This window comes from Dermacentor andersoni, chromosome 9 (genome assembly GCF_023375885.2).
Source record: "Dermacentor andersoni chromosome 9, qqDerAnde1_hic_scaffold, whole genome shotgun sequence".
Classification (NCBI taxonomy): Eukaryota; Metazoa; Arthropoda; class Arachnida; order Ixodida; family Ixodidae; genus Dermacentor; species Dermacentor andersoni.
The window spans coordinates 94,085,628-94,099,845 of NC_092822.1; the positions used below are offsets into that span (position 1 = coordinate 94,085,628).

Here is a 14,218-nt window from a genome sequence, read left to right on the forward strand (position 1 = left end):
CCCCGACTCAGCAGTTATTGAACAAAATGTGTTTTGTATCCGCATAAACCGTACCAGCTTATTGCGTACGTGTCGGTTAACACGTACTGTTTCCACTTTTCGTCTCGCAAACATGGCCTCCAAGCGCCCTGTGCGTTCGCGCATGAAGCCACATCAACATCATTTCGACGCCGTGCCAGAGAGCGTTGTGGCGTCGTGCAAGCAAGGACTCGCGTCATGCCGAAGCTCGGATAAAGAAGACGCCGGGAGCTCAGCATAGAAAAAAAATTAGACATTGTCCGTGCTATCGAACGTCACACGAAGAAGTCGGTGATGGCACACGACAGGGATCTGCTGTTGACTACGGTGTGCGACATTTGGAATGCAAAGAGATGTCGGCTACGAGGTTCGACTTTTCGCCATCGTTGCCTCTGTTATTGCCGAAGTGTCGACTGGCGACAGTGATGAGGACGACACGGAAGGCGACAGAACGGGCGATTCAGGCCCAACAGTGGCAGAAGCTGCGCGTTACGTCAGCCTCATGAATGCAATCATCACGAAGAGAACAGCACCCGGCAATGAAAAAGGCACCCCGGGACTTCTGCAGCACTACCGCGTGCATGCATGTAGAATAAGTAACACCAACGAGGAATCTGCCATGCGAGTGTTTGCCGAGAAGAGGGGGCTGGCTGAAAAGCTGGCACGCAGCTTCAGTAAGTCTGAGGCCGCTGTCATCGTGCTAGGCCGCCGCGGCATCAAACGAAAATACTAACATTTTTGTCGCGCGAAGTGAATAAATACTGCATGTTTCTTTCCCCCCTTCATCGCACTCTCTCCGAGTTCCGTGTTCCGTTTTCAACAGGTAAGTGGCCGATCTCATGCTATTTCGGTTTAAACAGTGCTACCGTTTAGTACATATTTTTTCCGAACTCCGGTCAACTACGGTTTAACGAGGTTTCACTGTACTGAGAGACAAAGTTGAATACAATTGCATGATTACAAAACGAACCAACCATGAGAACGGTGTTCCATTTATGGGGCAGTTCTGTTCAAGTGATTTCCGTTTATCCCGATTCCACTGTATTCACACACTCCTAGTTTTTAGCATGCCACACACAAGCGTCCTTATGAATGTGTGGTTAGGCGCAGCTAGGCGTGGACTCCGAGGTTGCGATCTCAGAGGGTGTGCCTAGCTTTGCCAGCTATGTGACGTGATAAGAAAGAAGAGCTGCTTGTGCATGGACACTACGTGTGCTGCTATGCACGTGCTGTGAAAAACCAGTGTTGCTCAACGGTGTATTCGACGCGGGAATATTGAACTGCCGCGCCGAATTAGTAGTGTGGAACCCTGCAGAAAGTGATATGCTCGGTGCGAAACAGTTGGTATTTTGGTTTCGAAGACAAATCTAGTCTGTTATATCCATTGGCAGAGGAATCTTACTTTGTTAAAATAAGGTTTTAAATACATGGATCGCCATGAAGATTTCAAGAGGCATTGCATTTGCTTCGATATATGGTCTCGTTACAGTGAGGCTTAAGCGTGCATACTATGCCCCATGACACTCGCCGCTCTTCTCTCTCGGTAAGCTTCACTGCAACATATTGCATACGCCTGATGGCGTAACTCTACGGTATTGCGACGAAGATGGCTTCCCAAAACAGGGCGTTATGCAGGGCGTTATGCAACACTCAACCTTTGCCACACTTTCCAGGCTTAGAAGCCATCAGCAAGTATGACAAAGGTGAAGTTGGCCCCATCGCTGACAGTGGCTAATTCTTTCAATTATCAACATGGCACCAAACAACTGAAAGCTCAGTAGCGAACGTCGAAGCAGCTAAGTCTGCGATAGCAACCAAGCATACGGAGGGCCGCTAAAAAAGAAACTATCGCTGCTAAACAAGACATGCGAACGTTGATGCATACCTTGACGCAGAAGGAGTCGTCGTGGAGGCAGACTGCGAAGGTGGAGGGGAAGACGACAAGCTCACGCTGACGCCACTGGAACTGGCGGTGGCGTTGCGGGCATGCGACCTCCGCAGGTGGTCTGCCTTGTGTGCCAGGTGCGCTTCGAAGTAGCGTTTGAGGGCCGCGCAGACGTGCCGCGCCGTCTGGCGGCTGGCGAACACTTGGTCATCCGAAGGAGACGCCGAGTCGTTGCTGCTGCCGCGGACAAAGACGTCGAGGGTGCTCATTACGTTGAGGAGCTTGCGTAGCCCATCCTGCTGGTCGAACAGCTCCAGCAGTGACCGGAAGGGGAATGCCAGGCCAAAGAACATGGTCGCGTGACAACGGCTGGAATCGTGGGATCGCTCCAATAGCCACAGGGCATACCTGCATCGCCCAGGCAGATGCCAATCAGAATCAATTATTCCACAAGAGAATGGGATTATATATTCAAAGAATTTCAAGCGACTTTGATTGTCCGAGTCTAGCCTTGAGGCTGTTGTTATTCTGTCCTACCAACTAGCCTAAACACGCACACTGCATGAAAGTGTCAGATGTGCCCTACAGCTCAGATGGTCGTTGCTTTAGACGATAGCTTCTTACATTGAAACAAAGCTGGGTCAGTTCATAATAGTTTAATATTTTCATGGAAGAGTGTGACAGATGGAAACACACTGTTCCGCAGGAACAATAGTTAACAAATTGTTCATCGATAGAACATCAGAAATAAAAGCCACTAGGAAAACACATTATTACGCTTTTACGTAATGATGTCCTCTCGATAAACCTAGATAAATTAGCCAGTGCTTATTCTGCGCAGTTGCTTTGCGTTTCCATCTTCCACATTGTCCAGCCAAGAGTGCCCCAAGGTTCAAAGATCCAGGGACATCACATAAACTGAAAAGCGCTGTGAACTGAACTGATATCTTCAGAGCATCAGATCTTCAGTGGGGAACTACAACGATACAACTTATTGCAACCACGCAATTACACCTGACAAGCACCTGCCATTGCTACAACTGCAAAAGGAGTCTACAGAAGTCTACTCAAATCCTGATCAGTTTAAGTTTCCTTAAATGCTGGCCGCCAAAATGAAGCACTGCCCAGAGGTGCAGGGTTTCACATAGGAAAAGAAAACCGTGAACTAATTACAGTGGAATCTTAATCTTGCAATTTGATCTGTAAAGCGCTGACTTTCAAGTACAGGCCATCACAAAGACTTCTAAGAGGAAAGAAGTGCAACTTGAGAAAATGTTGAAGGTCCCCTTTATTAATGCTGCTTCTGCACAATATCCTGCTGCACAGGTCTAACTAAAGCTAATCAATCAAAGTGTTTTCCTTTTTGGTCTGCTAATTTCTGCGCTTAGGTATACTTAAATTGAAGAAAGAGAGAGAAAGAAAAAGGTACTTACGCAACCAAGTCAGCCAGGACAGACTGTGGAAGCATGCAAACCTATGAGGGAAAGAATGAAAGGACTCGTTAACAAACATCACCTTGCAAGGAGTAAAAACTTGCTTGATTACATATTGTCAAAACTCAACGTCTGTATTTTATTCGTTTGCATAGTTATCTTTTTACAGCGCAGCTCCTGAGTGCCTCTTCCCGCATTGAGCATGGGCATTCCCGGCCTAACCGAGCGAACGAATGCAGCAGATGAAAGCGCGAATGCGGAGTGGAGCAGGGGATGAAAAAGGCGGCCAGAGCACAGTAAGCGCGAGGATGAAAGCAGGCGAGGAGAGTGCAGCGCAAGCATGAGGTGCAAAACGGAGGAGGAGGTGGGTATGGCGAAAGTGTTTTAAAAACACAGTGCCGCGCAAGCTATGTGTCCGCTGCTATGACCGCTACAAGATGGGGCTACAGTAGCATGCCTTCGTCCGTTCGTCGATGACTCCTTTATCTTTCCTCGGTTGCTACATTTCAACAGCTAACAAATGTTAAACGTTATCCCTCGACACAGGTCGTGCCTGCATGCAACAGAAGTCGTGCCTGAAGTATCGGAAGCCTGCGTCCGACAACGACTGCACTCTGTGCAAGATGGCTCTGTCACACTAAGCGCTTTTGCGGTCTGGATGTTGTGAATAGCAGCCTATCTTATTTTTTGTGTGGACTGATATGATGAGAAATCAAGTGTTCCCACAACGATGCATTTTGTGATCGTTGGTGGTTGTTTTTGAAGTGCCGTGTATGCGACGGCTTTGCCTGGTGACACTTTCAGCAGCGGCGGTCCGCTTCCATGGTCAACCCAACAGGCTCTTCTCTAGCTGGCGGGGGCATTACGTGGCGCAGGCCGTTGCAGTAAGCTTGCCACTAGTGTCATCATCAGCTTATTTACGTCTCCTGCAGGACGAAGGCCTCTCCTGCAATCTCCAATGACCCATGTGCTGCGCCCACCGATTCCAACTTGAGCATGAAAATTTCCTAATAATTTAACTGCCATTAGTGTTTCTGCTCTTTAAGATAAAGCGCACTTCTGCACAGGTGACAAGAAATAGCTGCGTGCACTGCACTGCCGCAAGCACGCATCGCTGCAGCAAAGCACATTGTACAGTGAAATCTCGTTACTACGAACCCCACATTAAATAACTTTTCAGATTAACAAACCTTTCAGATATCCGCAGCCGACTTCTTATGATTTCCATGTAAAAACATTTCAGTACTATGGGCTTCAGAATACCGAGCTTCTCTGAATAATGATCGTTATTAAGTTTCCGTGTCACGTTAACAATGACTCTGTACTACGAGCTAATATTCCGAAATCTGGGGATTCTTATATTTCCGTGGATCTTTCACAGCAGCCGAAACAGCAGGCTAGCAGACGACAAGGCGTAGAAAGTGGAGGCCGCAGCGCAGCCCGAGATGGCATTCCGTAAAAGGAAGAGAATATTTTTGTAATCTATTCTGGAGGCATCGACGTATCGGGTTTTGCGAGCGCATGCTCCACCCAGGCAAGTGTTGCCCAGCAACGGAGGCACTCCTCGGCCTTCCTTCTGCGCACGCCTCTTTCTTTCGCGCTTCTGTCTGTGGCCGTACTGGCCGTACTAGCTGTGCGTGCGGAGAAATGTAACCTCCGTACTCGCGGGGATACCACATAGTCGCACTTTCTGGATGGTGCTGCTTACGTGTGCTTGCGCTTTGGAATAGTTCAGATGTCCGCCTCGAGTGAGACAGCTGCAGTGTCCAGGACAAGAAATGTGAAAACAAACAAGAAACATTGCACTTTGGAGGCGACATAGACCTTTCTTATTGTCAGTAGTTTTTTCAGCGTCAGTGTCTGCTTTGCATATGTCGCTCTTACTACAGTGCAGTCCACTTATAACGATATCGAGAAAGACGAAAAATATGATCGTTATAACCGATGATCGCTATATCTGGACTGCAGTTACCAAAAAAAAAATTTAAACGCGTTTGCGCTCTTTACCTTTGCAGCTCTGAACTCGAATTCGCTACTTGCTCTAAAGAATAGATGATGTATACAGTAGGCCGTGAAAAACAAACTTTATTTCTAGCGCCAATGACCGTGTCAAGGATTAGGCGCGCCGAAATAGTCCGAAATCTGCACTTGCTTTTGCGGCAGCTTCAGCTTCACAACCGCGGTGTGCATGGATTCCAGCTGCTGCGCGAACACTGGCGGCAATCCTTTAGCATGCATAAAATCAATTAAGGAGTCGATCGACGACAGTGCACTTTGCGTGGACATCGTGGTCGGGGTCAAGGAGCCACTGTCGATCTCGTTGTCACTGTCGCTGATGCCGTCGCCACCGTCGCACAACTTTGCGTCTGTCGAGACAGCACATCTTCGGCGATCGCCTCGTCGGTGACCTCATCGCAGAACGAGGCAGCACTGTCTGCAGTCAAAAACTCCTCCTTCGACACACCACCTGTGTCACCAGTAGGAACGAGCTCCCAGAGCTCGGTTATGTCAGCGACTTCCACCGGGTCGGTCTCAGCGGGTTGGGGAAGTTCGTCCTTACGCACAAAGCCCGCCTTCTTGAAGCAATTGGTGATGAACCACTGGTAAAGCGCCTCTTCAACATCGGCGTACAAAGGGTCTCTAACCCCTTTTCCGCTGATCGGAATGGCCGCTGATAGCTACTGCCTTCACAATCGCGGTGCTCCCGGTTTTCAAGATGGTTGATATCGTTAACTGGACGAGCTCATACTTCTTCACGAGGGCGCTCACCTTGAAGCCGCATCGAGAGTCCTGCAAAATATCCACCTTCGTGTCAAGCGACACAGCTTTGCGCTTTGTCGGCGCTATCTTCGAACTGGGTTGAACCGTTGGTTGCACGCAGCTTCGGTGGAGTCAACCTGCTATCGCGAGATGGATGGATGGATGGATGTTATGAGCGTCCCCTTTGGAACGGGGCGGTGGCTTGCGCCACCAAGCTCTTGCTACTATGCTGCTTAATATCCTACCTAGGTTAACCAATGAAAAAACAAAAAAAACCCACTATGAACTACCACGTCCAAATTTTCTGATACCCTATTGCGAACTGTGCTTTTGTACGCCTCCGTCTTTTGTCGTTTCCCTACTTTTCTTCCACCAATCCTCCAATCGCCTCTTGCTGATGTCTATTGCGGACCTGTTTGCTTTACCACTGCTCCCGCTGAACCCAAGGGCTTCAAGGAGGCCAGTGCCTAAATCGACTGCTGGATAGACGTCTTCACATTCTAATAAAATATGCTCCATCGTTTCCCTAGCTTTACCGCAGCAAGCACATGCTTCTTCTTCCTTCTTATATCTCGCTTTATAGGTGCGTGTTCTAAGGCATCCCGATCTCACTTCGAAAAGTAATGAGCTTCCCTTTGAGTTATCATAAATGGTTTCTTTCCTAATTTCGTTTTTTCCCCTTAAGTAGTTACTCATGGCAGGTTTCTTTTCCATTGCCGCCACCCATGAGATTAATTCAGCCTCTCTGACTTTCCGCTTGACCTTTGTTGCTGTGTTGCCCACCCCACAGGCCACATACTTGCTGGTAAGCTTCCTAGTTCTTTTCCTCCACTGTGACTCTATGTTTTGCCTGTACAGATACCTGAACACTCTCCCAGCCCATTTACTTTCCTCCATATTTCTCAGCCGTTCTTCATACTCAATTTTACTGCGAGCTTCTTTTACTTCGAAACTAGTCCAGCCCATATCCCCTTGCACAGCTTCATTTGTAGTCTTCCCGTGCGCGCCCAATGCGAGGCGACCCACTGACCTTTGGTTCCCGTCGAGTCCTGATTGTACCCCTGATTTAAAGCAAACAATCGCATTTCCAAAAGTAAGTCCTGGAACCATTACCCCTTTCCACATACCTCGGAGGACCTCGTACCTATTGTATCCCCATAGCGCTCTGTGCTTCATTATGGCTGCATTTCTCTTCCCCTTGACTGTTATGGTTTTTTCCTGTGTTTCCATATATCCGTTGCCTTCGTTTATCCATATACCAAGGTATTTATATTCTGTTACCCGAGGTATTTCTTGGCCCTGTATCTCCACTGTCGGTTCACTGTTTTCATTGAATACAATAACACCTGATTTTCTAACACTAAATTTCAAACCTAAATTGTTGCCTTCCTGTCCACAGATATTAGCCAGACGTTGCAAATCACTTTGCTTGTTTGCGAGCAACACAATGTCGCGGGACGGGCGCCACCGCGCCGCTTTGCTTGTCGCTTCTTTTTTTCTTTCTCTCTCTATCGGAGCGACTGTGGCCGACGCGCATGTTACGCGCATAAAGCAGCTAGCGCCATCTTGTGGCGCGCTGCGCCAACGTTGGCTGCGCCTACTCGTGCGCGGGTGGGGCGAGACGCGCTGCGCGGTAATGGCGGCAGATACGAACTTACGGAGGTAAACATCGCCTCGTCTCGACATCGTTCGTTTCAGGGAACTAAGCAACGCAAACGTTACGATTATTTGGCACGGAAAACGCCGTCCAGACTGCAAAATTTTGATCGTTATATCCGATATGCGGTGAATAACCTATCGTTATAAATGGTTTTTTTCCCCATAGACCTAATGCATAAAATGACACTCTCATGTCGACCCATCGTTATAACCGATATATCGTTATATGTGGTATCGTTATAAGTGGACTGCACTGTATACGGTGCTTCAAGGGTGCGTAGCAGCGGAATCTATGGAAAATAGCAACATCGCAAGCCGAGATCCAATGGCGACGTTATCGTGGATAGTTCAAACGGTAACAGCTTATGAACTGATGGGTCGATGGGCAGAATGGTTAATTTGGAGGATTTCACGATAACGACCTTCCAGAATAACTACCGTATTTATTAGAATCTAGGCCGATAGTTTTTTTCAAATAATCATATTCCAAACTCTAGAGTCAGCTTAGATTCGAGAATTAAAAAAAACGCTCCAGTTTTTCATTGAAACTGCTAAATATGGTGCATAGCTAGTGCCAACTAGAAAAATCAGTATCGCAGCCGCTACTAGCCATGCCAGTAGCCAACCGTACACAAGCGAGGTCGCCATTTTGACCTGTGTCGTGTCGGCCGTATCAGTGTGCAGCGTGGTGTTATCGCAATGGCACCAAGCAGGAGATGCCACTTCAGTGCCAGGTACTTTAATCGTGCACGCCTTTAAATAGGTGCAGCATATCTAATGCGCTTGACGGTACCGAAGATAGTGCACTGTTTGAAGGTGACAGTGACAAGGAACACAGCGACGAGTCTAGCAGCGACAACGACGTTGAATGAGCTCTGCACGTTCAGATTCAATAAATGCTGTTTGCATTTTGTGAACGCCGTCCTTGCTTTTTTGTTTGGCCTACATTCGAGGTAATATTTCTTTTTTGTTGTTGTTGGCTTCGGACTTTAGGGTGACGGCTTAGTATAGGGGTTGGCCTAGATTCGAGTACATACAGTAACGATTTTAGGTGGTCCAGTGTAATCGTTATATCAAGATGACTATACTTACACAATATAGCCAAAATTTGCTAAAAAATTTGTCTGCTGTAGTCGATGGTCCCTTATAGCCGGGTCACTGAAAACGAAATTCGTTGCATGAATAATATACCGTAAAAACCCGCGTATAATAAGAGTTTTCTTCCCTATTATTAGCGTCCCAAATTTTTGCCTCGTACTGTATGGGGATCCGAACAAAAATTTCCGTCAGAAATTTGGGCTAGAAGTTTTTGGTTTTGTTATTGCTGCATGGCTATGGCTTGACTTCATTATTGCTGCATGGCTACGGCTTGGCTTCATTACTGCTGCGCGACTACAGCATTGTTTCTTTACTGTTGAGTGCGCACCTTGGCAGCCCAAGTGCAAACTATGCTTCGTGAAGTGAACGAAAACAGTACTCGGCTGCTTTCAAGAGAAAGGTTATTTTAGCCGCACAGGACATTGGCAACAGTGCGGCCAGGAGGCAGTTTGGCGACAACAAGGAAAGCATTCGCGGGTGGCGTCGACAGAACAAAGCCCTTTTCGCGGCCCGGAGAGTGGGACATTCCCGGAAATTGAACTCGCCCTGACGGAGTTCGCACGCCAACAGTGAGTTGCGCATCTAGCTGTGAGCGTGGACCTTATGCAGGCAAAAGCTAAGGAGCTTGCAAGGAAAGAGGGCTACCGAGCTCGACCTTCAAAGCGAGCAAGCGCTGGATTCATCGCTACATGTGTCGTGCTGGTTTTTCCTTACGCCGCCGAACTTCGATTTCACAAAAGCTGCCCGAATCATTCAAAGAGCTGCTTGTGGCTTTCCAGCGCCTCGCTATTTCGATGCACAAGTACAAGAACTTCCAGCTAGGGCAAACCGGCAATGCTGACCAAACACTGATTTATCTGTACATGCCATCGCCCCTCACCATGCACGAAAAGGGCTCTAAACAAGTTTATGTCCGGTGCACTGGCGATGAGAAAATGCGAGTTACCATCACGTTGTTGTGCACGGCAGACGGATGCAAGCTCCCGCCCTATGTTGTCTTCAAGCGCAAGGCAGTGTCTAAAGGTGAGGAGCTGCCAAAAATGTGGCCGTGAGATGCCATGAGAAAGGCTGGATGAACGAGAATATTGTGGTCGACTGGATAAAGTCCGTCTGGTGTAGGTGGCCCGGCGCACTGTTGTCGTTCCCGTCCATTCTCGAGCAGGACGCCTTTCGTTGCCATTTGGCCGATTCAGTGAAGAGGCTGTCGCGCAAATCCGGCACTGAACTCGTCATTATCCTGGGTGGGATGACGTCTTAGCTGCAGCCTTTAGATGTTTGCGTGAACAAGCCGTTCAAGGACGCGGTCAAGTGGTGTTATGCAGATTTGATGCGCTCAGGTGAGCCTGCACTGTCGCCGACCGGGCAGCTGCAGCGGGCTTCGCCAGCCGCGCTATGCAAGTGGATTGTGGGCGCATGGGCCAGCATTCGAGAGGACCTTGCGTGCTGCGCTTTCAAGAAGTGCAGCATCTCGAACACACTCGATGGCACAGAGGACGAGTACCTCTGGGAAGATACGTCCGACAAGGAACTATCTGAAGAGAGCGCAGCTGAGGACGACAGCGATTGAAGTGCGGAGAGCAATTTAAATAAATGTTTTCCTCGAGTTTTCCTAGCTCATATTATGCGCGGAAAAAACTTTTTTTTTTTCGATTTCGCGTCCCAAGAATTTCCCCTCGTACTACGTGAAACCTCGTTAAAACGTAGTTGGCCACAGGTCGGAAAAAGTACGTACTAAACGGTAGTACTGCGTAACCGAAATAGCCTGAGATCGCCCACTTACCTGTCAAAAACGGAACTCGGAGAGTGTGCGATGAAAGGGGAAAAAAGATGCAGTGTTTATTCACTTCGCGCAACAAAAGTGTTATTTTCGTTTGATGCCACGGCGGCCTAGCAGCGACGACAGTGACCTGAAACTTACTGAAGCTGCGTGCCAGCTTTTCAGCCAGCCCCCTCTTCTCGGCAAACACTCGCATGGCAGATTCCTTGTTGGTGCTACGTATTCTCCGCGCATGCGCGCGGTAGCGCTGCAGAAGTCGCGGAACGCCTTTTTCATTGCCGGGTGCTGTTCTCTTCGCGATGATTGCATTCATGAGGCTGACGTAACGCGCAGCTTCTGCCACTGTCGGGCCTGAATTGCCCGTGCTGTCGCTTTTCGTGTCGTCCTCATCACTGTCGCTAGTCGACACTTCGGCAACAACAGAGGCAACGATGGCGAAAAGTCGAACCTCGTAGCTGACATCTCTTCACGGTCGCAGCAGCGCTGCCGAGCAACTTCGCATTCCAAATGCCACACACCATAGTCAACAGCAGATCCCTGTCATGTGCTAGCGCCGACTTCTTCGTGTCACGTTCGATAGCACGAACGATGTCTAATTTTTCTTCTATGCTGAGCACCCCGTGTCTTCTTTATCCAAGCTTCGGCATGACACGACTCCTCGCTTGCACGATGTCACAACGCTCTCTGGCACAGCACTGATATGATGGTGATGTTGATGTGGCTTCACGCGCAAACGTACAGGTGCTTGGAGGCCGTTCCGATCTCTGAGGCTTGTTGTTCTGCTGGGCCGCCCGATGGAGACGACGCACCGCCGTGTTTGCTTGACGAAAAGTGGAAACACTATGTGCTAACCGACATGTACGCAATAAGCTGGTACGGTTTATGTGGATACAAAACAAATTATGGTCAATGGCCGCTGAGTAGGGGATTTGACCTTACTACTTTTAAAACTGAACTACTGTTTAAGCGGGTACGTTTTAACGAGGTTTTACTGTATATGTGGGTTCGCATTATATGCGGGTTTTTACGGTACGCAGACCAAACTAAGTGAGAAGATTGGTGCGTTATATCCGAAAGTATGTTGTATGCAGATCCGGTGTAATGGGCATGGACTGTATTAGAGGAATGTTCAGTAAACAAACAAAACCGATTTATCGCAAGACATCTTGCAAGGCAATGTTGAATTTTTTCAGTCAGTGATTGCGGCAATGGAGGCGGGAAGGCAGTGCTGATCGGTGCTGGTTCTTGGCACAAGAGAGTCACGGTACAAATTATAGTGACAAGTTTGTAGGCACACCTTGTAACGGTGGTCATTGCAGGATGATACCTAGCATGTAGCTAGGGGGGTGGGAAAAGATTGCGTTTTAGCAGGATTGTAACGATAAACTTTATCATAACGACTGATTCATGAAAATTTGCGGAGGATTGAGCAATCCGGATAACAAAATGTGATCTTTGTAAAATATCTGAGCAAGAACAGAGCAGCAGTAGATGCAAGATCTTTTTTTTCGCAATTTTAAGGGAAAAAGATGCAGGTCTCTGCCTGGTATATACCGCTCCTGCTTCTGTCGTCTGGTTGGACAACTTGACGTGCAACCTTCAGTGCACCGCATGGAGTTGGCTCTACAAGGTATACAGTGGTACCTGCTCACCCTTTCCATGGCATCCTCGGAGTAGGCCAGGTAGTACAGGCAGATAGAGACACCTGTCGCGGCCACTGACGGCCGATGCACCTCCAGCAGACGCTGCAGGCCTCCCACGGCGATGAACTCCAGGGCAAATTTCTTGTGGCACAGCAAGGCAGCCAGGTACTGCACGAGGAATGACGAGAACACAGAAAAGCCTCAATGACGTGACGCCCTGGTCCCCGTGACGCAGCCTGTCTCGTTTCATTTCCGGCTTGCCTCGGCTACGAGCCGTGGCGATGGCAACTTGGTCACCAAGACCGAAACTATGGATTTACGTGGTTCCTAATTTATATTCACTCGTTCCAAACACTCCAAAAAATTCTGCACACTGAAATGTGAATAGTCGCAAATATCAACTAGTGCAGTATCCAACTGAATGTTCAAAATATAGTGAATATTCGCACAAGCCTAGTCTTCTAACAGGAACGCAAGCCTTTGCTCTAAGCAGAGGCGACTTACTTACTATTTCAGAAATGCGATCTGCCAACTTGTCTTGGTCAGGTATTTTCTGCTGGCACCCGCTTGGACCTGTACCTACTGCGAACAAGCTGGATATGTCTACATGGTGCTGCTACATAACTTCCTGAGAGAAGCAGAGTTCGCCCACATAAAAAAACATCAACATTCAATAAAATCAAGCTGTCTTCAGTTCGCTACTTTCCTTGCTGCATTCAACTGGTTACATTAACTTTATTGTGCCCATAGCACGAATCAGACACTGCTGACTGGCAATACGGATCACAAAATCTCATAATAACTGATAAGCAGTGGTCTGCAACAGCAGCAGAAATAAATAAGAACTATAGCTATCCAATTATAAGGTGGTCATAATTGTAAGGCTAGCACGCAGTTAGAGGACTCCAGAAAGAAAAAGAACAACAACTTCCACACTAATACTTTCAAACCTTGATCTAACGAAGCTGTACTTGCGGTTACAAACTTCGTTAAATTGCAAATTTAGCTAATTCAAGGTTTTGAAGTTTAAGCAGTCAAAATAATTTCACAAATTCTTGGGACATTCCTGGCAGATCGTGTCTTGTCAGTAAGCACTTATAAGCAAATAGTTAAATAATAAATTAATAATAATAGTTAATAACAACTTATAAGCAAATAGCTTATAGGTTGTGCCATACTATTGCGAATGTGCGTGTCAGCGCAAGCAGTGCGCATAGTGCCGAGAGCGATGCAACAGCGGGGCTAACGGCGTCTGAGACTTGTGCGCATTGCGTCGAGCGGCGGCGCAAATCTTGGACACCATGGCCAACTGCGCTTAGTTCCCGCAACCATCCTCAGATGGCGGCTCAAATACAAAAGACAAGATAAGAAATGGATATTCCCCCCTAGAAAACAAAAATTCAGTTTTCCCAGAAAGGTGGAACATTGACGGCGATAGCCGCGTACTAACAACTACACAAAGTATGAGGTTTGTAGATTTATCGGCATCACGCACGCTCAGGTGAGCCTGAACAGGTCTCACCTGATGGCCACACACACTTGCCATCACAACGCGAGCAAATGCTTTGCACCGTGTCTCGGAAACTGGAGATTACGTGACTGCCAACACAATGTGGACGGGAACACAATGCGCATCAAGGCACCGACCATCTTGACTCAACCGGCGTGCACAGGAAACAGTGCACCCCGGTGTTTTCACGCGAGATGGGTGGGCAAGTATAACGGGGAAGCTGCTGAGGTGGGCAGCTGTTCTCGATCATATGCCCCTTGCACATTTTCTCGCTTATACAGTAGTCAACGGGGAAGTCGAAAAATTCCAACTTGATGGATGCTCTGGAGTCCATATGGAATGCACGGTCAGGGTTCCCGTAGAGCTAACAAACTTGTGCAACCAATTTTTGCAGACGAATTTAGGCCCCAAAGTTCGATTTCCCGCACTAAATTG

General features: G+C 48.0%; 1 protein-coding gene across 6 annotated transcripts in view; it reads right to left on the bottom strand.

Moving 5' to 3' along the window:
- Positions 1–14,218, bottom strand: part of mahj (LisH and WD40 domain-containing protein mahjong) — a 136,229-nt gene that overhangs the window by 89,009 nt on the left and 33,002 nt on the right. For all 6 annotated transcript variants that reach the window (XM_055069298.2, XM_055069299.2, XM_050176270.3 and 3 more), the window contains exons 9-11: positions 12,283–12,441; positions 3,337–3,377; positions 1,904–2,311 (exon numbers count right to left, since the gene is read on the bottom strand). In XM_055069298.2, coding sequence (XP_054925273.1) covers positions 1,904–2,311; positions 3,337–3,377; positions 12,283–12,441 — 608 coding nt within the window. The remainder of the gene's footprint in view (positions 1–1,903; positions 2,312–3,336; positions 3,378–12,282; positions 12,442–14,218) is intronic.